A 25042-nucleotide genomic window follows, 5' to 3' on the forward strand; every position below is an offset into this window, starting at 1 on the left:
TGGTGCTGTATTTTGGAAACCGCTGTATAATCTATGCCAAGTATTTTTTCCATTAAAAGGACGTCACCCTGGACTTGATAGAACTGACATTTAAGGACCAGTACATCGGCAGGGGTGACATGTGGAGACTAAAAAAGAGTTTGGTAAGGGTTGCAAAAATATTCATCTGGTTTTCGGTCCTTGGTGCATTTTATTTAGTTTTCTTTTTATTGTAGGTGAGGACCTGTGCCTATTTGTCACAAAAAGTGGAGTATGCTGGAATCAGGTATGTTAATCCTATATATTTCATGATTTCAAATGTGTTGATTTCAATTCAATTTTATTTGTAGAGCACTTTAAAATTCAACCAAAGCTGGAAAAAGTGCTGTACATAGTAAATATCGAACATAAACATACAACAACAATGTTGAAATGAGTAAAACACTAAAAACAAGGATGGGCCCTCATGCCAAGTTCAAAGTAAGGAAGAACATTTGGTTTTATGAAGAGTTGAAAAATAATGCACTTTGAGGTCATTCTCAAGTTTGGATTCAGCAACCGAACATTTTCTATCAACTCTGAGCTTCTGCTCTGACTTCGGCATGCCCAGGAGCAGCTGGTTAGCTGACCTGAGGCACCCGGCAGAAGTGGGGCAAGATCATATCGCAGGCGTCAGGCTGAAATCTTCTGCACGTTTTAAACATGTTCAAAATGTCTTGGCGACAAGAAAAACTGTTTACGATCATTGAAACTTGGCGAATGTCTTTGCGACCATTTGCGACTTTGAACAAATCGTGACAAAAAATTAACATCCGCTACCCACGCAAACGTTCGCCATTCAGTGTGATGGAGGCTTGATGAAAATTCCAAAACTACTATAACCTTGTTCAACACATATGGGTGTTATTTTTACAAATTATTAACCAATCTAAAGTGTTGAAAATCATTTTGACGATGCAATGTTAATGGTTGAACAAACATGCTGTTTTGGGGTCTCCTGAAAATTCAACACCTAGAAACACCACCGCCTTCTCTGAGCCCAAGCTCAGTGAAAAATTGAGCTGGGTCATGAATAACATAGCAATTTTGAAGAATCTTGGGGATTTGTTAAAAAAAAAAAAACTGACCACTGTGTTTTTCTTTCTTTCAGGGAAGTGTGCTAATAGTTGTTTCCACATGTGTGTTTGTTGTGCTAGATCCCAGGCAAGTGAACTGTGGGTGAAGGGAGAGAAAGTGACCTGTGGATACATCAGTGAAGACACCAGGGTAAGACAGAGGCTCAATTTAAGATAAAACAGGACACCGTATGTAATTAAGAAACGAAATGGATGGAGCTCCACCGATTTAATAGATAGGTACTTCTGAGGACAAATATGTTCATGATCAAGTACAGCGGAACCTCGAGTTATGAACGAGCTTACGAACTATTCGGGTCACTCACAACATTTTTGTAGAAACAATACCTCTATTTACGTACTATTTTCTATGTACGAACAGTCTTGGCACGGATGCACGGATGTTGTGCTTGTTCCTGCAGTTTGTAACCATTATTGGCTCTGTGCATGAGGCGTCGTTATAAACTGGAAACGAGTTGCGTCCCTCCGCAATGTAAGGTGGGAAAGCACATTGTAGGGGGAAGTTCCGCCTCGACATCCTCGATCATCCAATCACAAATTATTGACGTGGTAGCTTAAAAGAAGTCCAAAAACCATTTTATTTTACTCAGAAAATACTGTTTAGTATATTATTTATTGAATTGTAGCATCTTTTTAATTAAGACAACAAACAATGTCAGTGTCGTCTGTAAAGCTGTCGCAGGGCAGAAGTTATACTTATGTTCAGTAACTGTAATAGATAAACTGTCTTTCATATTAATTATTGCTTCATTTGCCTTTATCTTGATAGATCAGATATTGTTTGTTGTAATAAAGATTAATTGCTTGTTTGCTGGAGAATATACTACAAAAAGACATAGAAAAAATTATTGCAAATTAAGTCGTAATCCTTATTTTCCAAAATTGTTTAGCCTTAATAGAAATTAGTTATTACAGTGGTTATTTTTATAAGTAACTAACAATTTGTCGTTATTTAAGGGATCCACTGGAATCACATATTAACTTTGGGCAAGTGAAGGCCACTTTATACAGACACTTTTTACCTATCCGGCGTTTATATTGGGCCTTCCCTTTATCAGTAATTTACAATACATACGCTTAAAAAAAGAAATCAAATAGCATTTGTCTCCCCAACCATTGTCTTCATTTTCAAATGTTTGATCCAATTTCGTATATAGAATCAAATTTCAAATGATTGATTACTGTATTGTAATTTAAAATGCGTAAACTGTAGAAAATGAAAACCCAAATGTGTTGTATGCATGTCATTGAGCCAAAACGACCTCCTGTTTTATTATTTAAATTTTTTGGGAAGTTACAATTGTTTACATTTTTGGCTGATCCTGCGACTTATACTCAGGTGTGACTTGTACTCAAATTAGAGGCCGGGCGTAATCGTGTTGATGTGTAAATAAATCAAATGATTCTACAACTCACTGTTTCTATTTGTTCTCATAAATTTCATGTTTAATACAAGCACATTCAACACAGCAAATCTTTATACATTAAACATTGTAACCTTGTGATGCAGGTTGTGTTCAGGTCCACATCTGCAATGGTTTACATCTTCATCCAAATGAGCTGTGAGATGTGGGACTTTGACATTTATGGTTAGTTAGTCAACTTTTCCCATACACGTCACATGTTTTTTTTTATCGATTTTTTTTTTTTGGTCTCATCTCAGAATTTCTCTTATAGGTGATCTATACTTTGAAAAGGCTGTGAATGGTTTCCTTTCCGACCTGTTTGGAAAGTGGAAGGTTTGTGAATTGTCTTGTGGTTTGGCCATTTTCATCCATAATATGTTGTATATAACTTTATGGAAAATTTAATCATTTGTAATTTATTTCTGTTTTGAATAGGATAAGAATTGCAGTCATGAAGTGACAGTTGTGCTTTTTTCGCGTACATTCTACAATGCCAAATCAAAAGGTGAACCATTCATCATCTTAATGTTTGCACATCAATATTGCATTAACGGATTATGAGTAATCATCTTTTACAGATGAATTCCCCGAGAGTCTGAGAGCATCAATCCAACAAGATCACGAAGGACGTTTTTATGAGGACTTCTATAGGTATTTTACACAGTTCAATTCAATGAGGTGGTGGCAAAATAGCACAGAAAATTCTGTTTTCTTTTGTGATTAGAGTCGTGGCTCAGAATGAAAGGCGTGATGAGTGGACTGGCTTATTAGTCACTGTCAAGAATCTCTTCATTCAGTATCCTGTCCTGGTGCGACTTAAAGAAGCAGGTGCAACTTTTGGATGACTTTGGCTGGAACTTTGTTCTGGATGTTGTGTATTTAATCGGAACTTTGTCTTTTCTCATGGCAGATGGCTTTCCTGTTGGATATAATTCAACTTCTGCTCAGGGAAACTACTTGGAAGCCATCAACCTTTCTTTTAATGGTTAGTAGTTTAAATAGAGAATAACAGAAGTACCGGAATATTGACCAATGACCATTCAATTAACATGGGACTATGATGGTGGCTGTTTGACTCTTGACGGTTCTTTTGAAAGATTTGTCAAGCTTTCAGATCTACAAAGCTAATGTTCTTCCATTTTCTTTTAGTTTTTGACAAGCATTATATCAATCGTAACTTTGACCGGACCGGTCAGATGTCCGTTGTCATCACGCCGGATGTGGGGGTGTTTGAAGTTGACCGCCTGCTAATGATTTTGACCAAGCAACGAATGATTGACAATGGTAAGTGCAAATGTGCAAGCAAACATACTTGGTTGCGATTCTGTCACATTTTCAATTATTGAATTAGATGCCTAAAACCAAGTTGAATAAATAAATAAAAACTAAATACTCTGCTGATTGGAGGGACATGATGGAAAATTGCGCAAGCAAAATTATTCTTTGCGGTTGCTGCATTCTTATGTATGATTCCAATATATTTTAAAGAAAATTTCCAATCCATTAGGGCAGGGAAATTAATCGAAATTGAATCTTGATTTCAAATGTTTTGGCTTCTCGCAATCATAAAAACGTTATAATAGATGATAAACGTCAATGTTTTGAAGTTCCTACTTTTTGAAAGCATCGTGTTTTCAGCAAGCGTGTTACGTATATGTTACTCTGCCCTCCCTGATCGTATTTAAGCTTTTTAATGACACCCCAGTTGAAGTTTACAGCAAAACTAAACATGCAACATAAACAGTTACAAACATTGCATATTCAAATACAAGATATGTTTCTATTTAGAAACATTGCCTGTGCTAATGCTAAAGTCAATGTAAAATCCCACTGAAATGCTAATGGAAATTGACACTCACTTCCGGGATTTATATCCCATCAAATAACGCATATTTACATGTACAGACATGTAATAGCTATATATATATATATATATATATATATATAGCTGGCCTCTTTCTTTAATTACCCTTAATGAGGATTCATTGATAATGTTGTTATACATTATCAATGAATCCTCATTAAAGGTAACGTTTTACAATTTGTCTTCTTTTCCAAACTATCTGATTTTCAATGTTTCTCTTTAAATCATTTAACGCTCTTGTTGGTACTACAATGTAAAGTATCTTACAAATCCCCCAAATATTATTCTTAGGTATTGGTGTTGACTTGGTGTGTATGGGAGAACAGCCATTACATGTAGTACCGCTCTTTAAGGTAAAACGCAAACCCACAAAGTCACTGCAGCTGCATAAAATAAAGTATTTATTAATGATGAGTTTCACATTTACTCCGTAGTTGCACAATAAATCGGCACCTGACTCTTCTGCTGGGAATGACTATAATCTACCTCACTGGATCAACCACAGGCAAGAATGTATTTTGATCAATTCATCAAATTGTTTGTAAACTTTAAAAATGGACTGAAATAATTTTGCTTATGTATGTTTTGTGCCTTTTCAGCTTCTACACTTCCAAAAGTCAAAATTCTTGTAATACCTTCATTCCCCGAATGAAACTTGCCAGTCACAAGGTGAGATCATGCATTTATGTTGTGCAATGTAAAATTATCAATTAAAACAAGTCTCCAAATCTTATCTACATATTTTTTTCCTTTAGCGCCATTGTGAGAAACTAAAGAAAGGCACAGAACAAAGTAAGTTGTAAAAATGCATCAATTTACTTTTTTTTTTCTTGTGCTCAAACCCTCTTTTTATTATTTGATATAGCTTTATGTATACAAAAGGAGTGTGACAACGGCCTGCCAATACAGGTGGACTATGATGCATATGATTCTCAGGTTTTTAGACTCCCTGGTCCTTCACTGATTCAGAAAAGTCCCAGTTCGAGGTGTGTTAATCGATGTTTGTCAATTTAGATTCAACTCTTGCATCCATGTTTGCCAGAAATACTGCAAGTCTATCCTGCAGGGTGGCTCGAGGTAAAGAAAGAAGCGTGAAGAAAAGCTGTGGATCAGTGGATGTTGCATCTGGCGTGGGCACATCTCCAACTTTGTGTTTTGCTGGTGGTGATGAACAGCATAGCCTGGCGTCTGATGATAGTCTGGGCCCTGTATCCAACATGTTTCTGATACCTCGGATGCCCTTTATGGCTTATGAAGTCAGTAGCTCTCTAGGATACACAAGTGCCAAAGGTAGGTTGCATATTATAGAGGGAACACACAACTCTGTAATTGACAATTTCCTTCCCTTTAATGCTTATTCTTTATTCAGAGTTGTTTGAGAAGACGGCAGATTCACAGCGAGACTCAAGTGCCCCTGCTAGGTTCACAGTGGGAAGTGCTGAGTCCACCCTGTACATACAGCCGGGAGGTTATACACCGCATAGAGCGCTTATAAATCCCTTCACACCAACCAGGATGCCCATGAAGCTCACATCCAACCGCAGGCGCTGGATGCACACATTCCCTGTTGGTGAGCTGTACTTTCTTTAGCATACTCAAATTTAGTTTTAAATTGCTCATCACTCTGTTGTCATTATTTAAATATCTCTGCCCTTGAGTATTTTCTGACTTCTCTGAAAAGTATGAACCAGACTTCAGAAGTCCATTTATTTTGCCATGAAGTGTGGTTCATGTGTGCCCTTAAGTTTAGATACACATTCACAGGTGTAGCTCTAATGATCTCAAATATTGCCATCCCACTCCCATTGTTGTTGCATTTCGCAAATAATAATAACCTTAACCTATTTGTAAGAAGGTGTGCCCACTTGTGCAACATTATCTCAGGTGTTTACTTCCCCTCTAAAAAAACATTCAATTATTTTTATTTTCAGTTGAGTTGTAAAAATTCAAGGAATGATATTAATGGTAGAAAAAAAATTGAAATTATTTACCTGGTTTTCTTTTTTTTGTATCACAAAAACCTAGCCGTTGCACAGGTTTGTGGAGACATTTTGTATCCACTGTATGTCTAAGAATTCCTATTTTGATCTTCAGATCCTTTTGGAGAAGCTATTCAAATTCATCACCAGACCAGGCAAAACATTGCTGATTTGCAAGACAGCTACCAGAGAGATCATGCCCACACCTCAGCTGAGCTGCTGGAACTCGCATATCAGGAGGCCACAGGAAGGTTAGATACACTTGCAAATTGGCATACACTAAATCACAGTTGAGGGTAATGTCTTAAAATTAAATACTGTAATGTAAATAATTACCTGTTTTAAGACACAAACTTATTCAGAATGATTGGTGTTCACTTTTCACATGCATAGTATGTGAAACTCAGCAGGGACTATTCTCACTCAATAGTAACTGGTTCATGTAATCTACCGGACCATTCTCCAGAGACAAAAAACAAGGAAGCAGGTGTTTTGTGAGTTTTGTCATGTGATGTTCGCAAGCTGAGCCGTGATTGGTCATTACCTTATGCTGCATTCGAGGAAAGCGGAAAGTCTGACTTTTACGACTTCAAACCAGAAAGTGTGTACAAGAACTTGGAAATCCCACTTGCGAAGTCGGAAGAAAAAAAGTACCCCGACTTCACTGACTGACTTTGATGTGACATCACTCTACAATGGCAACTCATTTGGAAACAGACCGTGAATGGTGTAACACAATTTACTCGAGTATATAACTAAATGGCTTTCTTCATTCATAAATATTTGCCATAACTTCACGCAGCGCAACGTACGTGACAGGATGCCGCTATCTTCCTGCATGAAATTATACGGTGAACTACTCAACTGAATAGAATGCTTATGAAATTAGATAAAAACAATAAATGAAGCTAAATTGCAAGAAGGCAAGTTTGCTGTAGGTCAAAATGTGTTTTGAGGAACAAAATAAAAAACAATTTATTACTATGCAGTATCCGCCATTTTGGTTGTTTACCTCAAATGCTTTCAGGTCGGAATTGGGAAAAGCCAACTGGGATAAATCCGACTTCAGACCATCCTCAAATGCAGCATTAGCCCTGAGCTACTGTGATGCCATTTTCAGTTGACAGCAAGTGGCAAAATGGCCGCCCCCTGAGATGAATAAAAACGGCTGGATTTTGCTGCTTTATTCATTTTCCACAAACACAATATTAATCAAAAGACCGTGTTTAGTCGAGTGGGGCTGCATTTTTTACTCAGATTTTTTTGGTTGAAGTCCGAATTGTACGAGTTCCGAGACGTTCAAACTCTGATGTTCCACTGTATGTGAATTTGCAAGCTTCTGATGTAATCATTGCCCCCACACAGTTTTATATTGATAGCAATAGTATCAATTTATGTATTTTTTAAGATTGGACCCTGCGTCTGGAATAAAATTGATTTGAATTGTCTGAATGCGTAGAGTCAAATCAGCTATGTGCAATATAGAATGTAAGTAAATACAGTGAATGGCAGCTCTATTGTTACACCTCTAATGCACCAATGGAAAAGCAGTCTGTAATCAGCTAATAGCAATGAATTTATTCCTAAAGACGGATCTGAAAGAGAGAATTTTCAGAACACTGGGAAAAAACACACACGTACATGACAACACTGAATGCCTTCTGTTTCAGGAAAACAAACTACCCGCAAGCAGATGAGAATGTTCTTTACATTAGCGGAGGGATGGAAGAATGCACTTCAAGTCCAGGCAACAGTGGTGGTAAGCTTACTCAAAATCCTGCCATGATGGAAAAACGACTTTTAATTTTTTTTTTCCAAAAACATTCCACAGTGCTTTGCCTCAGTTAATCATCAAATGTGCCTGGTCTTTCATTTATATAACGGTGCTGTGTCATCTGGCCTAAAATTTGTCATTTGTATAGGGACCAGCAATGCTTCTGAATTTGATGACTCATCCCGAAATGGTGTCAATCCAAGTAAGTTATTCAACTAAATTAAGTACATTGAACCCCTTTTTGTGGTTTGAGGGGGACAGAATTTGTGGGTGTATTAAAGTGTAAAATTGTAATAAAAATATTGTTAAAAAAAATAAATGTTTGAGTATGTTGCCCCTCAAAAATGTTCATAATTTATTCTATTTAACCAGGTAAGGCATTTGAGAGCAGATTCTCATTTGCAATGACAAGCCGTCCAAGAGACAACAGACAACAGAGTAAAGCAGCTTTTCAAGCCAATACGCAAAAAAACATTAGCTTTTACTTCAGGTTTGGGCGGTGGGTTGGTGGTGGTGGTGGTGGTGGTGGTGGTGGTGGTGGTGGTGTTGTTGCGGGGAAGCTGTGTGCCGTGATATTTTTTAATCTATTCATTTATCGTATACATACACTTTTTCTGTGGTACTCACAGGAAGATTGCCAAAGGACATTTTTGCCAATCTGGGACTTGGTATGTGAAACCTGATGGAAAGTACACTCGTCCCATGGGTAGTTCTCTCTAGATGATGTTTTGTGTGCTAGTGGTGCCTGGTTGTCGTTGGGAATGGTCAAGTGGGTGCTGTACCCGAGGACCGTTCCGGTCCACCACCTCCTGGGGCTCATTCTTTGTCTTGCCGTGTGGTGTGGCCGCACTTTTAGACAATAATTCATACAGTATTCTTTCCTTTCCATGCTTTCATACTCATTGTTTATGAAATTACCCTATTCAACTGTCTATACATTTATTTTCTTCAACTTTCTTGATTTTTTATGTGTGTGTTGCTGGGTTCATCTGCTTATTTTTTGTTTTTATATAATGATATTGATACTTTCTGTATGCCTGACAGTTCCCAGCTTCTGCTGTGCTGTGGGGGTTGACTGGAAATCTCTGACCACACCGGCCTGCTTGCCCCTCACCACTGATTACTTCCCTGACCAGCAAATGCTGCAAAATGACTACACGGAAGGATGCTATTACTTACTGCCACACAGTGACCTTGAGAGGTGTTTGCACGACTTTTTTGGGGGTCCAATCATACATAAAACACCGTTACTTACTATTTGTGTGCAAAAGTTCAATGAATGAGAACAATTTCATACATTTTACAAATGTACTTTTATACAGTACGAATATCGTATGTGACTGTTATTATAAGACTCAATTCTTTTTAGGCGAGAAGATGAATCGCCGGGGATGAATGCTACTCAAGTGTTTGAAGAATTTATCTGTCAGAGGTTGATGCAAGGCTACCAAATCATTGTCCAGTCTAATAAGAGGAGACGGCAACCCTCTGTGCCTACTACCCTTGGTAGCAGTCCTTTATACACCAGAGGTAATTCCCAGTTTCATAAATGTTGTCCATTAAAATAAACTTGTATAGGCTAGTCACAATTAGTGTCTGTTATTAATATCAGTTTGCCACATGACCGTTAATGATTAGTAACAAGATATTACTGGCTTACTGTATTTTTTATCATATCAGTAATTTATCAGTTACTGTACAACGAACATCTTTTGCTAGTGGATGTTTATGCTCTCTTATTGCCATTTCTCTGTTTTTGTACTTTGACTACAGGTATACTGTGTTCCAAATTATATACAGTCCTGCTCAAAAGTTTGTGAACCTTTTGAGCAATTATGGATTTTCCAATTGTTTCAACCTGATTTTGTTGTTCAATCTGAACCAGCACATAGTGACAGCACATCTGTCTGGGGAAAGCTATAAAGTCATCTAAAAAAAAAAATAGCTTCATCATTCCACTGTGAAGCAGATCATCTGCAACTAGAGAACACTGAAAATGACGACAATCCATCCTAGAACTGGATGACCTTCTAAAATATCAGCAAGAACCACAAGAAAAATGATAATTCAGGTGAAAGACAACCTGTGCATAACATCGAAGGATTTGCTGCGTCGGGAACACGTGCATGCTTCAACAATCAGAAAAAAAGTCAATCGACAAGGCTTTCATGGAAGGCTTGCTAGGTAGAAGCCTCTGCTCACAAAAAAAGATCAAAACTGCCCTTCTCAACTTTGCCAGCGAGTACCTGGACAAACCTGAAGCTTTTTGGAAGTCCCTTCTGTGAACATATGAGTCCAAAATTGAACTGTTTGGTCACAACTAATAAGTCAACGCTGCATACCAGCAAAATAACCTTCACCCTAGAGTGAAGCATGGGGGTGAGTATGTTCTATTCTGGGCTGGCTTTTCATCCTCAGGACCTGGACAACTCCACATAATCCAGGGAATCATGAATTCAGAGGAATATTGTTAAAACCTGGATCATAACCTGAAGCAGTCCTTTGTGAAGTTACAGCCTGGTAGAAGATGGATCATGCAACATGACAATCATCCAAAGCATCTCAGCAATACAACCAAGGAATGGCTGAAGAACAACAAGATTCATATTCTGGATGTGCCCAGTTAAAATCCTGACTTAATTTTTTTCAAAATACTGTGGCGGGACCTGAAGCGGGAAGCTTATGCTAGACGCCCATCCAACCTCTCTCAACTGGCTGCATTTTGCAAGGAAGAGTGGAAAAAATCCCCCAAATTAGATGAAAGAAAGACTGATAAGTCACTAAAGAAAGTTTTTGGATGAAGTTCTCATTGCAAAAAAGGAGGTGCAATGTCTGATTGGTGAGGGGGTGAGAGGTTCACATACTTTTGCACCCATGAAATCTGAGTTTTTCTTAAATCAACAACTTTTACTCACTAATGAATGACAATATTATCATTCTTTTTGTTCAAGTCCATTATTTTCAATGTCAGCATTGTAGATTGGGGTATGGCTAAACATCTAATAAGGTTATTTTAATATTTTATACAAAAAATCTGACCATGCCTGCAGGGTTCACAAACTTTTGAACTGCATTGTATGTAGAAGTGTCGCAAGTATCACTTCGCGTAACGAGAGTAATTAGTTATTTGTGAGCTAGAAGGATAATGCTGGCATTATCCTCGGCTACTGCCAGTTAAAAGGGGGCAACATTGCCGTTTTAAGATAAGGTGGTAAAACAAAATCTTCAAATCAGTCTTATTTGTATGGTTTGCTACACTTTGAATTTGTTCTCCAATATAGAGGCTGAAATCTTTCAAACACCCACGATACACAATAGTTCTTAATACGTTATGCACATTGTTTATTGCCTAATCCACAGATAACACCAAAAGAGGTCAACTAAACTAACAAAAAAGAAAGAAAGAAAAGACACTAACATAATACACACATCGAGGAGGATCAGAGGTAGCAAACAGGAGTGGCAATATGTGGAAGAATGAACAAATTAGGAAGACCTATTTTGTGTATTGCCATGAATGTCTTCTGTATGAAACTGTGGGCCAATAAAGTTTCTGTAAAATGTTACTGGTACTGGGAGGTTTTGGTAATCAGACAGGCTGCAGAACCAGCTACAGTTCAGGAAAGAACTTTTGAAACAGAAGAGAGTTACAAACGTGGATGTGGGAAGGGATGAAACTGGCCAAGAATAGTGGCAGTGTGGGGGATGAGGGAGGCACAAAGCCGATTGATGTTGCGAAGGGGATATTATGATGACCGGATAATGTTATTTGTATAAGCATGGGACGAAATAGAGCTGTTGAGAATGACACCCAGATTCTTAACCTGAAGGGAAGAGGTGATTGACGAATTATCGATTGTGAGGATGAAGGTGTCAACATTGGAAAGGGTGGTTTCGGTTCAGACTATCGAGTTGGAGTGATTAACTATAGCTTCTTACCACAAACCAATATAACTGTTAATACCTTTTTCCGAACACAATTGTTCAATGCCTGGCACAGTTGTCCTCTTGGGTATAGAAGAAACCAATAGTGTTCATTTGTCTTCTAAATATTGTTTTATATATTGAAACAATTTGTTTTCTTTTTTTCAGGTTTGATATCAATGCGACGAGGAGAGGAAGAAGAGACAGTTTATTGGATCAGTATGGGAAGGACCTTCCATAAAGTTTGCCTCAAAGACAAGATGCTCACTGTTACTCGTTATTTGCCAAAGTGAGTTCATTGGCAAATATTGTACGCTATATCATAATTAGAATCAGCATTACAGCATATATGCAGTATATATATATATATATATATATAATTTATTTATTTATTTATTTATTTTAAAATGGCACAAAAGAAATGATTGTGTGTTTCAGGTACCCATATGAGTCACGTCATATCCAGTACAGCTACAGCCTTTGTCCTCCACATGTGGATGCTCAGTTTGTGTCCTGTTGGGTTGAGTTTGGCCATGAAAGACCAGAGGAATATAAATGGAATTACCTGGACCAGTATATCTGCTCTGCAGGCTCGGAGGACTTCAGGTATATTTCATTTATGTACCATAAATATACAGTGGCTTGCAAAAGTATTCATACACTTTTTTTTGGGGGGGTTAAAACCAAAAGCAAAAATCTATTTTATTTTCATTTCAGTCACACAAATAATATTGTTAAAAATATGGTTGTCTAACGTTGTTTCACTAAACATAATGTGTGGTATGCAAAAGTGTTCAGTCTGCATTACAGTAATTTCTGGACTGCAAGCCGCTACTTTTTTCACTTGCATTCGACCCTGCGGCTAATACAAAGGTGCGGCTTATCCATCAGATCACAAGGGAGCCCAAATACGGTAGGAGAGACGGAACGAGAGCGAGACAATTTGCGCCCTCATTATGGAAAAGAAAACCGAGGGGAACCCGGTGCGGTAACATTAAAACACCTGCGGCATACAGTCGGGTGCGGCTTATATGTGTAACATACTCAAGTATTCCATAAATTTAGCTAGCGCGACTTATAGTCAGGTGCACCTTATAGTCCAGAAATTACTGTACTCTTATACCCTTATATAAAATCTAGTTGCAACCATTTTCCTTCAAAGCTTTGTCACAACAATGACGTTTGCCATTTTTCAATTTTTCTCCCTAAATGCAAAGTTATGGGCCTGATTTACTAAGATTCCAACAGTGGACACTCTAAAGTCAGATAACCTTAAAATTATAAAATGTTTAGTTTTATTTTAAACATAGCCTAGGACAGTCACTGGAGTTTATCATTTAATTGTACAAACATTTGGGGGGAAATAATTGTAATTAATTTGATTGTATTCAAACTCCATATGTGATCACCATCTTATGTTGAGTATGGACTTTCCTCTCCTCTGCCTATGCGTGCCAGTTTGATCGACTCACTTAAGTTCTGGAGGACAAGGTTCCTCTTGCTTCCAGCTGGAGGGTCTCGGCGTGTGGCTGATGGAGATGGGCACTGGGATGTTTATGGAGATGGAACAAATACAGGAGTGGGCGCTAGCGGGGACTGGGTTCTGCTGGATGGCTTCATCCGCTTCCTTGAGGGAGTCAACCGCATTCGACGACGTCATCGTTCCGACAGGATTATCAGAGTGAGTGTGTGTGTCTGTGTGTGCCTCACAATTGCTTCAGAGGTACTGTAGTTGTTAGCCCTGTGCTCAACCCCCAACCAGAAGAACCAGTTGATTACTCCTCTTCTGCCATCTACCCAACCTCTTATGCATACGGGGCTACTAGGAGATAAATCTCACGTAATAATAATAATAATAATAATGATGATGATGGTGATAATGATAATAATTATGTGATTGTGATGATGATGATGATGATGATGATGATGATAATAATAATAAGCAAATTAAGAAAATTTGATACTTCTTTTAAATGGTAAATTTTCAGCACTCTGATAAGTAGCAGCTCAGTGGACTAGTGTCCGCACAGAGACTGGGAGGTCATGGGTTCAATCCCTGGCTATGTCATACCAAAGGCTATAAAAAATGGGACCCATTTTCCTCCCTGCTTGACACTCAGCATTAAGGGCTGGGGGGTTAGATCACCAAATGATTCCCGAGCGCGGCCCGTGCTACTGCTCACTGCTCCCTCAAGGGATGGGTCAAATGCAGAGAGCGAATATCACCCCACTTAGGTGGGTGTGACAATTAGTGGTATTTTAAGTTGAAAATGTGCAAAAAACTAAAATTGGAAAATGTTTACTATGTGTGTATGCGCTAACCTTGACCTTGGTGTCTGTATTCATATTTTTACACCACAGAAAGGAACTCCACTGAAGGCCATGAATTCTCTCCTTTCATATCCTTCCGAACCAATGGTGCCGCTGCAAGGCAAAAAAGGAACATCAGCTTTATCAGCTTTACTGGAGATGGATCAAAACCATAGGTAAGTGCGCTCGGTGCATGTGGTCACACAAATTTAGCTGTAGAAGCATTTGGACAATGGCATTTTTTTAAAATTATTTTGCTTTTATAAACTAGCGCAATTGATTTGACATGAATGCATATGTAGCTTTTGACTTTAAATCAAAAGACAAACAATACTGCGCAACATTTGTCACAAAATTAAACAATTCCCAAGTGTCTGAAAGCAATGTATCTCAACTGTGGTCCATGGTGTAATTGCAGTGGGTCTGTGAAAATAAAATAATTTTTGAAACGATCCCATAACATTTGTAGAAATAGATCATAACAACTCTATATTAAAGTGGACATGTAACCAAACATATTCACACTATAGTCGGGGATTTTCATCTTGATGAGTTGGGGCTCTTTTTATTTTATTTTTGTTTACTTCTTTAAGGACATTGGAGGAGCAACAGCAAAAGGTCAAGCCCATAACACCTGTTTCTGAACTCTCAAGTGCAGAAAGTCCACGCAAGGTAAAATGTCTTCCCCCAATGTCTGAAAGTTCACACCCCAGCACCTGCTTGTGAACACGTTTTGGCATCAGCATGCAAGCACTTGTAGGGGCATTGGATCGCCAAGTCCACCGTCGTGGCTCCTCGCACAGGTGATGAGCCCATGGGAAGGGTGACCCATATTGTTAAACCGGGCTATGCCTGTCCACGTCTCATGGGTGCAGACCTGTCCACCGGGCACTCACCATTGAGCCCCACTCCAGAGTGGGGTCCCGATGACTTGCATCCGGCCGAGAAAAAACACTGTTTAGGACCTGTTTGTCCTGGTTCACTGTATAATCATTATTTTATTTTGGCGCACAACAGTGGGAGAAATGACATTGATGCAATTGATGATGATTATGATGATGATATTACTGATGTTTTTGTTTGTATAGTTCGCTGCTGAATGCATTGAAGCTGTGGACAAGGGATTCCAAGTGGGACTGACAGCTGGAACGTCAGTACAGTCTGCAGGAGATACTGCAACTGGTGTTAGCATTGATCCCAGGTAACACTCAATTCAATGCTGTGATATTTTTGACAGCTGTATCTTTTCTTTTTTCTTTTTTAACGATCTGGTTCATAACTGCATTTTCTGTTAGGATTTTTTTTGTCGAGTGTTTGAAATAAAAACATAACAAACATTTGTGTTTTCCACCTTAAATTGTTTAATAAATGCATATTGAAAATCTTCTGAGGGTCCAAATGAATACACTGCAAGATACTGTATCTGAAGACTGATATAGTGGAGAGTGCATGTGTGAATCCACATCCTCGTCCAATGTTCTGAACCTAAACTGTAATCATACTCAAATTCACCTCTTTAACACCAAAACCACGCTAACAAAACCTAACAAATTGATTCGGAATTTAGCAAGCAGTTTGTGTGTGTGTGTGTTTGGTTTTTGGTGAAATGTGCTGTATAAACTAAAGATTGAATGATTACTTTTCAAACGTTCTATGTTCTCACCATGTCAAACTATCTCTTATCAATTGATTATCTTTTGCAGATTAGCGCTATGCAATAGGCAGTTAGCAGTGGATGACTTTTCTCTGTCCTCTTCGTCAACACTCTCGGAACTCCTGGAGGCCATTAAAAATCCCACGTAAGTGTGTTTGTATAAAACTGTTGACGTGGGAGCATGCACAGTAATCTTGTTATTATAATCGGCCAACGTTTCCCCCCTAAAATGGCAACTGAAACTGACAGCTCTTGAGACAAAACGAGGGTAGCAACATTACACTCCATCATGAATAAGTTATGCAGAGATGGCAATTCCAAGTCCAGAAAGTAAAAAAGCCTGCCACAATTTGGCTTGAGCCACAGGTGCTTCTACTCAACTGGCCGCAAGGCTGCTTTATGTGCCCAGCGATGTATGTGCATGGCAAATGACTGACAAAATGCCTCGGTCATGCGTCTTGTTTTTATGTGAACGATTTGTGTGGTCTCTGATAACATAGGACAGGTGTACTCCTGCTCCCAGAACAGAGGGGCCTGCCAATCAACTGCTTCATAAGCGCTGAGGTCATCCACTGGTTAGTCACCAATGTTGAGGGTGTCACCACGCAGAGCATGGCTGTTGATGTTATGCAGGTAAAAGTTGTCCGTCTGTGGCCTAAAAGGTTTTGGTTGTTGTCTGTGCCGAAATCCCTTCGCCAAGTACCAATATTTCCCCAGCTGTGTGGTGTAAGAGTGGTATCATGTTTTAGACGGTGTGTTTAGGAAATTATATTAGAAAGTAAATTAACTCATTGACGCCTATAAACGTCAAAAATTATTTTTAACTATTTCTATTAGTTTAACATTTTTCCCCACTTTTATTAACAAGAATATGAAAACCTAGACATTTTTTAATAAAAAAATTTAAACCAAAAGATTACTAAAAATTTAAATTTTTAATTGTAATTAATCACATGACTTCAATAGTTAACTCACGCTTAATCACACATTTTATATCTGTTCTAAATGTACAATTTTTTTTCTAGGTTTTCATACTCTTAACAAAAGTGGAAAAAAATTAAAAAAAATTAAAAAACTAATATGACTAGTTCAAATGAATTTTTGACGTCTACAGCCGTCAATGGCAGTGAATGAGTTTAAGGGAAAGTCCACCCCCCACCCCCACCCCCCAAAAAAATTCTTGGCAATATGTTCTATGCAGCCATCAATATCAGAAGGCGGCCATTTTGCCACTTGCTATTGAGTGAAAATTACATCACAGTTGCTCAGGTCTGAGGTAACAACCAATCATAGCTCAGCTTGAGAAAACAGGTGAGCTGTGATTGGTCCTTGCCTGAGCCCTGAGCAGCTGTGATGTCATCTTTAGTCTACAGCAAGTGGCAAAATGGCTGCCCCGAGATGACTAAAAACGGCTAGATTTTGCTTCGTAACTCATATTCCACAAATGTAATATTAATCACAATGCCATATTTAGACTAGTGAGGTCACATATAACATTATTGTCAAGAAATGTTTAAGGTGGACTTCCCCTTTAATGAAATTGTGGCACTTGGCTAACAATTGAAGATCATTTGAAGACATAGACCATTGAAGAATTGTTATCCTTTGAGGTACAGTAGCTATGACTATTAGTGTCCTCCAATTATGTTGCTTGCACACGTCAATAATGACAAGCTTATTGGCCATTTTAATCTGATATTAATGCCATAACTGCCCATGTAGAGTCAATACTATGTGATTTTTAAAGTTGGCTGTGGGTTACTTTTTGTTAATAAACAGAGGGCTCACATCCTTAAATATAGAGTGATGATTGATAGTGATGACAGAGAGATGATTTAACAGTTTAGTTTCAGGGAACTGTAAAACATTAACATTGATTTAATAATAACTGTCTGCCATCTTTAGTTATTAAGAGCTGATAGAAAAAATTGGAGATTCCTTCTGAAGTGTACATCTGCTGAAACTTTTTTTCTATTTGTCTTTTTAGAAAATGCTGGAGGAAGGTTTGGTAGCCCATGCATCAGGAGATGCTATGCGGACCTTTGTTTATGGGTTCTACATCTATAGAATTGTGGCAGAGAAAGATGGTAAATGGGTTAAAAATCACTTTCAAAAGTGGTCCACAATTAAATAGGTTACATCATTTCCTTTCTCATTCAGCAGGCCAGACCTCACAGCTCCCCCCAACAGTGGCTTGTGGCTGGTCCACTGCCGGCTTGGAAGACTTTGCCCTGTTTCAGAGAAAATGGTTTGAGGTGGCCTTTGTGTTGGAGGAGCAACAACCATCCGACCTCCCGGCGTTCCTCCTGCCCTGGTTGCCTAGCCGACCAGCCTCTTATGCAAGCAGGCATAGCTCCTTCAGTCGCAGCTTTGGAGGACGCAGCCAATCAGCTGCAATGCTAGGTACATCCAGCCAATTCAGCCCATGTTGCTTTTAAGAGTCTTTTCTCTAATTTAGTTGATGCAGACTATCTTTGTCAACTTAATCCTAAATTTAAGATGAAAAGTTGAGCAAAGCTCTTTATCTGGTTGAACGCTGTTGCCGTGGCAACGTGCTCTTTGCCAAGACAAATGATGATGAGTTCTATTTCGTACCTCTCGACCGCCAGGTGGCGGCGCTGAAACAGCATGGAAATAGACTTTGCACACGAGAAAACGAGTCTGCATACCAAAATGCATACCTTTAATCCGAGTGACGAATGCCCTGTGTATAAAAAGGGCATGGAACCCGGAAAAAAGTCTCTTTGAACCTTCTCGTGCGCTTGGTTTACTTGTGTTTTGCATACCGCTACTCTTCTTGTCCGTCGCTGGTGGCCTGTGATCTTGTCGATCGCGGTTGCGGGTTTCCTCCGCTAACCTTCTCGCGGTATTTGTGAGTTCTCAAACTCCGGAGAATACATTTAGTACCAAGCCCGTTGATTTGCATCGATGGTAATGACCAATCACAGAGCGACATTGTGTTTGGGGGGCTGGATATGCAGCTGTGACAAAACCAGGAAGCACCGACACCGTGGGAAACAAACTAATCTAACATGGACGGATGGATGCTGCAATTCATTCTGTTCTTGCAGAATTACTCACAGTTTCCTTGCTGATCGTTGAACAGTGGTGCTTTGTGCATTTTTATCTGGTAAAGATGTTCTTGCGACGAGACCAAAGACAATGTTTTCATCCATTGCCGTGATTGGTCAAAACAAACGTGAATAAGATGCATCGTCCAATCTGCTCGAAGTATTGTACAGAATGTCCCACCTTTCCCAAGCAAATCACTGTGGAGCAGTTCCTCTTGAGTGAATCACAATTATCAATCTGGCTATCGTCAGGTTAATTCTCCGCCCCCCGCTGTGATGGTGCTGTGTTTTTTTGTTTTGTTGGACTTGGTTATGTGGACGCTAGAGCTCCCTCTCCCTCTTCCCGATTTACAGTGCCTTGTCCTGAGTGCCGCTTCACGTTTGATGGTGCGTATTGTGTACGTCAGCAATCGTTGCCATCTTGCCAGCGGTTGCATTGACTTAATTTTTGCTAGTGATGGTATTGTGCCTCGTACCCTCTCCTAGCTTATGGTGTCAACCGCGACGCATGAAAACTTGCTAGCAACGGTACTGTTATTCGTACCCTCTCCTAGATTGTAGCGACACGCAACATAAGCTGCTGGTGCTGCCCTTTTGTCAGCAGTTGTCTTGATGAGCCCTTACTAGCTATGGTATTGTTTTCTTGTACCCTCTACTAGCTTGTGGCATCAAGCATGTTACGCCCTTGATTGCTTTATAGGCTTTGTTTTGACTCGCTGGTGGTTGCCGCCTCCTCTCCACACAAAGCTTCGCTGGTGAAGGTGCTTGTGGCCTCATCCTCTCCCTCCTGTCGGCCTGTGCGCTCTTCCTGCGAGTCTGGTTGTGACTCAGGGCCTGTGTGTGCTGCTGCGCCTTCGAAAACAGGCTCTCCTTCCTCTGCCACGCCTTCTGCTCCCTCTGACTTTGGTTCAGTTGGAGTGGATTTGTTGCAAGCTGTTTTGCTTAGTGCTTTCCGGCGTTTACGGTTGGAATCGTCTGACCTTTCTCAGCCTCCTCCTGAGTGTGGCCTCTCTTCACTCTCCTTTTTTGGTCCCTGAGTCTCGTCACTATTTGGCGGACCTTCATTCCTGCTGGTTTGATTCAGGGTCTCTTTATCGGCTCCCGGCCGATGGCCGTGCCCTGGCATCCATGTGGGGTGCTGCGGGCTATCTGTTTAGACCGTATGCCTAATGTGGAGGCCGCTGTGGCATCCCTCATCGTCTTCCCTGAGGAAGCCCTTAGACAGTCTGTGAGGTGTCCTCGCACTCAGTGTCGCTTGACGGGCAACCTGCTCACTAGGTCGTATAATGCAGGGGCGGTTGCAGCGCGCCTGGGCAACTCACTGTCTCATCTTCTGCTTGCACTCTCCGCAGCTTTGCAGTATAACGATGTGGAGGAGGCTTTGTCCTTTGGTAACATAGCTTTGAGGGACTTTGCCCTCTTGTCTCGGGAGCATGACCGGTGTATGTCATTTCTGATCCAGGCGCGCCGTCAGGTCTGGCTGTCTCAGTCCCCCTTGGTAGAGACTTCCCAGAGGCAACTGCGTATCCTCCCTGTGATTCCCGGGCAACTTTTTAGTTCAGCCGCGATAGCGGTGCTAGAACGTACAGTCCGTGCTAATGACATGAGTTTGAAGTTCGCTAGCCTTCTCAGGCCCTCTGCTCCTCCAAGCTCTACGGGAGATGCTCTCCCGGCTGCCCCTCGGTCGCATACTGTGCAGCACTTTCGGCCCACTTGGGGCTCTGGGGCTTGTCGACCCTCGCGGAGATCTATTGCGGACGCCCAAGACGTCCGTCCATCTGTCCGCGTGCCTCACGGGCAGCCTTGGGCTCCCCACTCTACACATCTTCCCTCCTGTACTCCTAAATCTCTGAGTTCTAGGAATTGAGGCCGTTCGGCCGGCCGGCGGATACTTCTCCTGTCAGCAGCTTAACTAGTGGGCTGCTCTTGCTTTGGACCCATGGGTGATCTCGACCTTAACCCATGGGTACAGGAGTCAGTTCCGACGCCGGCCCCCTCTTTCCAACCGGGTCAGAGAGACCGTCATTGACAACCCGGAGAGAGTACTGGCTCTAGATCAAGAGCTAACGACCCTCCTTGCCAAGTTCCAAAAAAAGACGGGGATTCCGCACTATCCTAGATCTGAGGGGTCTCAACCGTTCCCTCGGATTGTTATCCTTACGCATGCTGACTACGTCCGACATGTTGCAAACGATCGCACGATCTGAAAGACGCTTACTTCCACGTGCCTATTGCTCCTCATCACAGGCGGTTTCTTTGCTTTGCCTACCGGGGCCGTCACTGGCAATTCCGGACGCTCCCGTTCGGCTTGTTACTCTCTCCCATGGTGCTCTGGCTCACCCTTGGCCGGGGTGTCTTCTGTATGCCTTTCCGCCTCTCCCCCTCAGTCACCTGACCCTTCAGAGGGTCCTTCCGGAGAACCACACAATGCTGTTGGTGGCCCCTTTTTGCCCAGCCCGAACGTGTTTCCCTCTTCCACAGTCTCTGCTCCTCCAACCCGTGGCCTCTGCCCGTTTGATTGGATCTGGTGTCCCAGCGGCAGGGTCGGATTTTCGCCTGTGAGCTTGGCTGCTGAATGTCACAACCCTTTACTGACAGAGTGCTCGTCCTCTTGTCAGGCATATGATCCTTAATGCCAGGGCTACTTCCACTCTTTTGCAGTATGCTAACAGGTGGAAGTTGTTTGCGGAATGGTGTGCCGGCTGCGGGTTGGACCCCGTAGCGTGCACAGTTACTGCTGTTTTGGAGTTCCTTCAGTCTGTTTTGAATAAGGGCCGTACCCCTTCTACGCTCAAGGTTTACGTGGCGGCCATTTCGGCTCACCTTGTTGCTGTGGATGGAAAATTTGTAGGATGCCACAGACTTGTGGCCTCCTTCCTCCTCCCTCGTCTTTGTTCCAAGAACCCGCCCCCGCTTGGGTCCTTCACTTGGTGCTTGATGCGCTTTGCAGGTCCCCTTTTGAGCCACTGACCAAAGTTAGTTGTTGTCTCGTAAAGCGGCGTTTCTGCAAGCAGTTGCATCCGCTAAGCGGGTGGGGGGAGCTCCACGCTCTGTGTCTGTTAGCCCTGTAAAGGTAAAACTTGTTTATCATGCTAACAGACTTATTTTTTACACAGTCCGTTCTTTATTGAAACGCTGTGATGATGTTATGTTACTATGTTTACTAGCATGGAACAAATGACTAGCGGCAAGCTATGCAGTCATTTCATGAATATGACTCCGGCTCCAGAGTGAAAAACTACAAAGACAAATACCCCATTATTAAACAGTCAAATGCACTTAATAGTTTTGAAGAAGGTGCATTTTAAAACTAAGCTGTGTGTTCGTGCAGTTGGAGTGGACGCTAACTATCTTGCTCGTTAATGTGATTTGAAACACGCAATTCGACACCTCTGCTACAATCTTTGTTACAGTGTACGTTTACTAGTAAAATGTATAAACATTTATCTACTAACCTTGCAAAAAAATTATTGCCGCGAATACTTTGGGGGCTGCCAGTCCTTTCTGTTGATTGCTGCTATCCATCCACGTCTTTTGTCTTCATTAGTAGGTATGCGAAAAAAGCAACATTTGGTTTACTCCTTTGTCTGTCTGTACAACCGACCACAAAGCAAGAAATTACCATTTTATAAGATAATCGATTAAATAAAGGACTTAACGCTGTATGAGATTCAATGGTTACAATACAGGCAAGTGGTTCTTTTGCCGTCCAGTGACCCCGAGGGAGCGTTCCCATGAGGGCTGTGACGTCACGTGCAAAAGGTCAATAACACCCAAATCAAAGCGAAGCCTCAAAGTTTTGTCAACTCAAGTAGCGAACAGTGCCAATCTGGTGAATTTAGTCCCAATCTCATTTGTCCTTATTTATTTTATCAAGTATCTTGACACAGAATTTACATACTGTGTGCGTGTGTGTAAAGAAGAAAGGTCCACTATCCACTGACAAAACTGTTGCAACTTTATGCTACGATGTATTTGTAGGATGCGGTATCCTATGGGGAATTGTTTCATCTCATTTGTTTATGCTCAGTGTCTCTCTTGTAAGTGATGCTGTGTCACTTATTCTCTTTGTTTATCCTCTAGCTACCACAGTTCCGGAGCAGAAGACAGTCACTCTGGATGTGGATGCTAGTAATCGCCGGGGTCGAAATGAATGGTGCACCTGTTACTACCACGGCAACTTCTCCATGAATTCTGCCTTTGAGATCAAACTTCATTGGATGGCTATCACTGCGGCAGTTCTCTTTGAGATTGTAACTCTTGTTTTTTGTTTCTTCATGATGTCCTCTAGCATTTCTGTTTACTGTCCAATTGTCCCCTCCAAAAGTACTGGAACAGCATGGTCAATTCATTTTGTTGTACTATTCACTTAAAATATTACGATTCAGATCAAAAGATGAATATGAGACAAAAGTTCAGAATTCCAGCTTATTTACATCTAGATGTGTTTAGTCAACGAGGACAGCACATTTTGTTTAATTGCTAGCCTGCTAGCTAGCTATCTACTGTAATCTCTGTAATCCATTTATCGGTGAGACAGTATTGTCCCTTTTTCAAGTCTCTCTTTATTTTTATTAGGTTCAAGGTTGGCACAGGAAAGCAGCATCCTGTGGTTTCTTATTGGTTCCGGTGTTGGAGGGTCCATTCGCACTGACATCACACCTGTATGGAGATCCTCTGAGAGCTCAACTCTTCATTAGTCTTAATATTAATTGTTTGATGAAGAATGGTAGCGAAAACCTGTTTGAAGGTACACAGTCCTAATGGATGACAGGTTTGTTTTTCTTCATATTTTTTTTATTTTTATTTTTAACCTTTGTCATATTTGTTCATCAAACAGGTTTTGAACCAGAGACCTACTGGGACAGGATGCAGCTCTTTCAAGAGGCCATATTGAGCAGGTTGTTTTTTTCTCTCTCTTCTCTCAATGTCTATATACCGTTCTCCTAAATGTTCATTTTTTAACACGTGCAATGACGATAAAAGGCATTCCAATTCTGATGTATATTAGCCATTAAAAATAAGTATTTTTTTCTGAACTTCCTAATTAAATGTCTGACATTACAACATAAATCTTCTTACAGATTTGGGTTCGTACTGGACAAGTTTTCTGCATCAGCCTTTAATTTCCCATCTGAGAACAGGCCCCAGTACATCCACGTAACAGGTTGATTGGTCTCACAACTTAGACATGCAGAATGTATATATTGTAAGTGTAAAGCGTCATTCTACCCCTTTCCTTTCAGGCACTGTTCTGCTCCAACTGCCATACTCAAAACGAAAGTATACCAGTGGACAACAGCGTCGACGCAGGAACTCCACCACATCTAACAACCAGGGGTCATTCAGTGGTGAAGATCGGATTGGCTACTATTGGGCCTACAACACCATGTTGACAAAGGCCTGGAGGACTGGTGTTCTGGGTGACGAGAGGCTGGTCGACCGCCTGCTCAAAGACTTAACAGACTTCTGTGCCAATAAAGACAACAGACTGCTGAACTTCTGGGACAGTTGCCTGGAGAAAATTAATACCAGCGCCCCCTAAAGGCAATAACTACTAATTTCATATTTTTGTGTAATTTAAGTGCCTGGTTGCTACATTTGCTTGCATCATAGTAGTTCCAAACAATCATTTCTTTGGAATCACTGATGACGCTAGGCACATGTGGGCCATACTAAATTATGGTTGCTCTCTGAGAGCTGGTTATCACTTTGAACCCATATAAGTGTATAATTTCCTAATGATCGTGTAACGTTTTAAACATCCAGCAAAGCCTGATTTATTACGATATTACGTATAGCCTTTGAGGTTTGCTCACTTATTGTATATATGCCGTCACATATTGTCCAGAACAGAAGTACAATTTACATGTTCAAATTAAAGGCATTTTTCTTAAGGGGGCATCTTACGCCGCTCTCTCCAATAATTAAATTCTGGAAACTGA

General features: G+C 40.6%; 1 protein-coding gene across 5 annotated transcripts in view; it reads left to right on the top strand.

Moving 5' to 3' along the window:
* Window positions 1–25042, top strand: part of depdc5 (DEP domain containing 5, GATOR1 subcomplex subunit) — a 29911-nt gene extending 4869 nt beyond the window's left edge. Inside the window, exons 6-44 of one of the 5 annotated variants that reach the window (XM_086093602.1) lie at window positions 60–143; window positions 216–265; window positions 1176–1245; window positions 2626–2704; window positions 2793–2854; window positions 2957–3026; window positions 3100–3172; window positions 3246–3349; window positions 3432–3506; window positions 3671–3805; window positions 4677–4738; window positions 4820–4890; window positions 4985–5054; window positions 5141–5177; window positions 5251–5371; window positions 5452–5675; window positions 5755–5955; window positions 6480–6615; window positions 8035–8123; window positions 8287–8340; window positions 8511–8576; window positions 8768–8806; window positions 9183–9339; window positions 9508–9668; window positions 12231–12351; window positions 12501–12668; window positions 13521–13743; window positions 14424–14548; window positions 14966–15044; window positions 15461–15573; window positions 16076–16171; window positions 16527–16659; window positions 18014–18113; window positions 18190–18429; window positions 23181–23350; window positions 23676–23847; window positions 23938–23998; window positions 24182–24264; window positions 24344–25042. In XM_086093602.1, the coding sequence (XP_085949728.1) occupies window positions 60–143; window positions 216–265; window positions 1176–1245; window positions 2626–2704; window positions 2793–2854; window positions 2957–3026; window positions 3100–3172; window positions 3246–3349; window positions 3432–3506; window positions 3671–3805; window positions 4677–4738; window positions 4820–4890; window positions 4985–5054; window positions 5141–5177; window positions 5251–5371; window positions 5452–5675; window positions 5755–5955; window positions 6480–6615; window positions 8035–8123; window positions 8287–8340; window positions 8511–8576; window positions 8768–8806; window positions 9183–9339; window positions 9508–9668; window positions 12231–12351; window positions 12501–12668; window positions 13521–13743; window positions 14424–14548; window positions 14966–15044; window positions 15461–15573; window positions 16076–16171; window positions 16527–16659; window positions 18014–18113; window positions 18190–18429; window positions 23181–23350; window positions 23676–23847; window positions 23938–23998; window positions 24182–24264; window positions 24344–24642 (4473 nt within the window). In that variant the 3' untranslated portion in view covers window positions 24643–25042. Of the gene's footprint in view, window positions 1–59; window positions 144–215; window positions 266–1175; window positions 1246–2625; window positions 2705–2792; window positions 2855–2956; window positions 3027–3099; window positions 3173–3245; window positions 3350–3431; window positions 3507–3670; window positions 3806–4676; window positions 4739–4819; window positions 4891–4984; window positions 5055–5140; window positions 5178–5250; window positions 5372–5451; window positions 5676–5754; window positions 5956–6479; window positions 6616–8034; window positions 8124–8286; window positions 8341–8510; window positions 8577–8767; window positions 8807–9182; window positions 9340–9507; window positions 9669–12230; window positions 12352–12500; window positions 12669–13520; window positions 13744–14423; window positions 14549–14965; window positions 15045–15460; window positions 15574–16075; window positions 16172–16526; window positions 16660–18013; window positions 18114–18186; window positions 18430–23180; window positions 23351–23675; window positions 23848–23937; window positions 23999–24181; window positions 24265–24343 lie in introns of all 5 variants that reach the window. The other 4 variants (XM_086093594.1, XM_086093611.1, XM_086093627.1 and 1 more) reach the window with 4 other exon arrangements.

Source organism: Leptonotus elevatus, chromosome 1, assembly GCF_054856555.1.
Source record: "Leptonotus elevatus isolate MCC_2025b chromosome 1, RoL_Lele_1.0, whole genome shotgun sequence".
Taxonomy (NCBI): domain Eukaryota; kingdom Metazoa; phylum Chordata; class Actinopteri; order Syngnathiformes; family Syngnathidae; genus Leptonotus; species Leptonotus elevatus.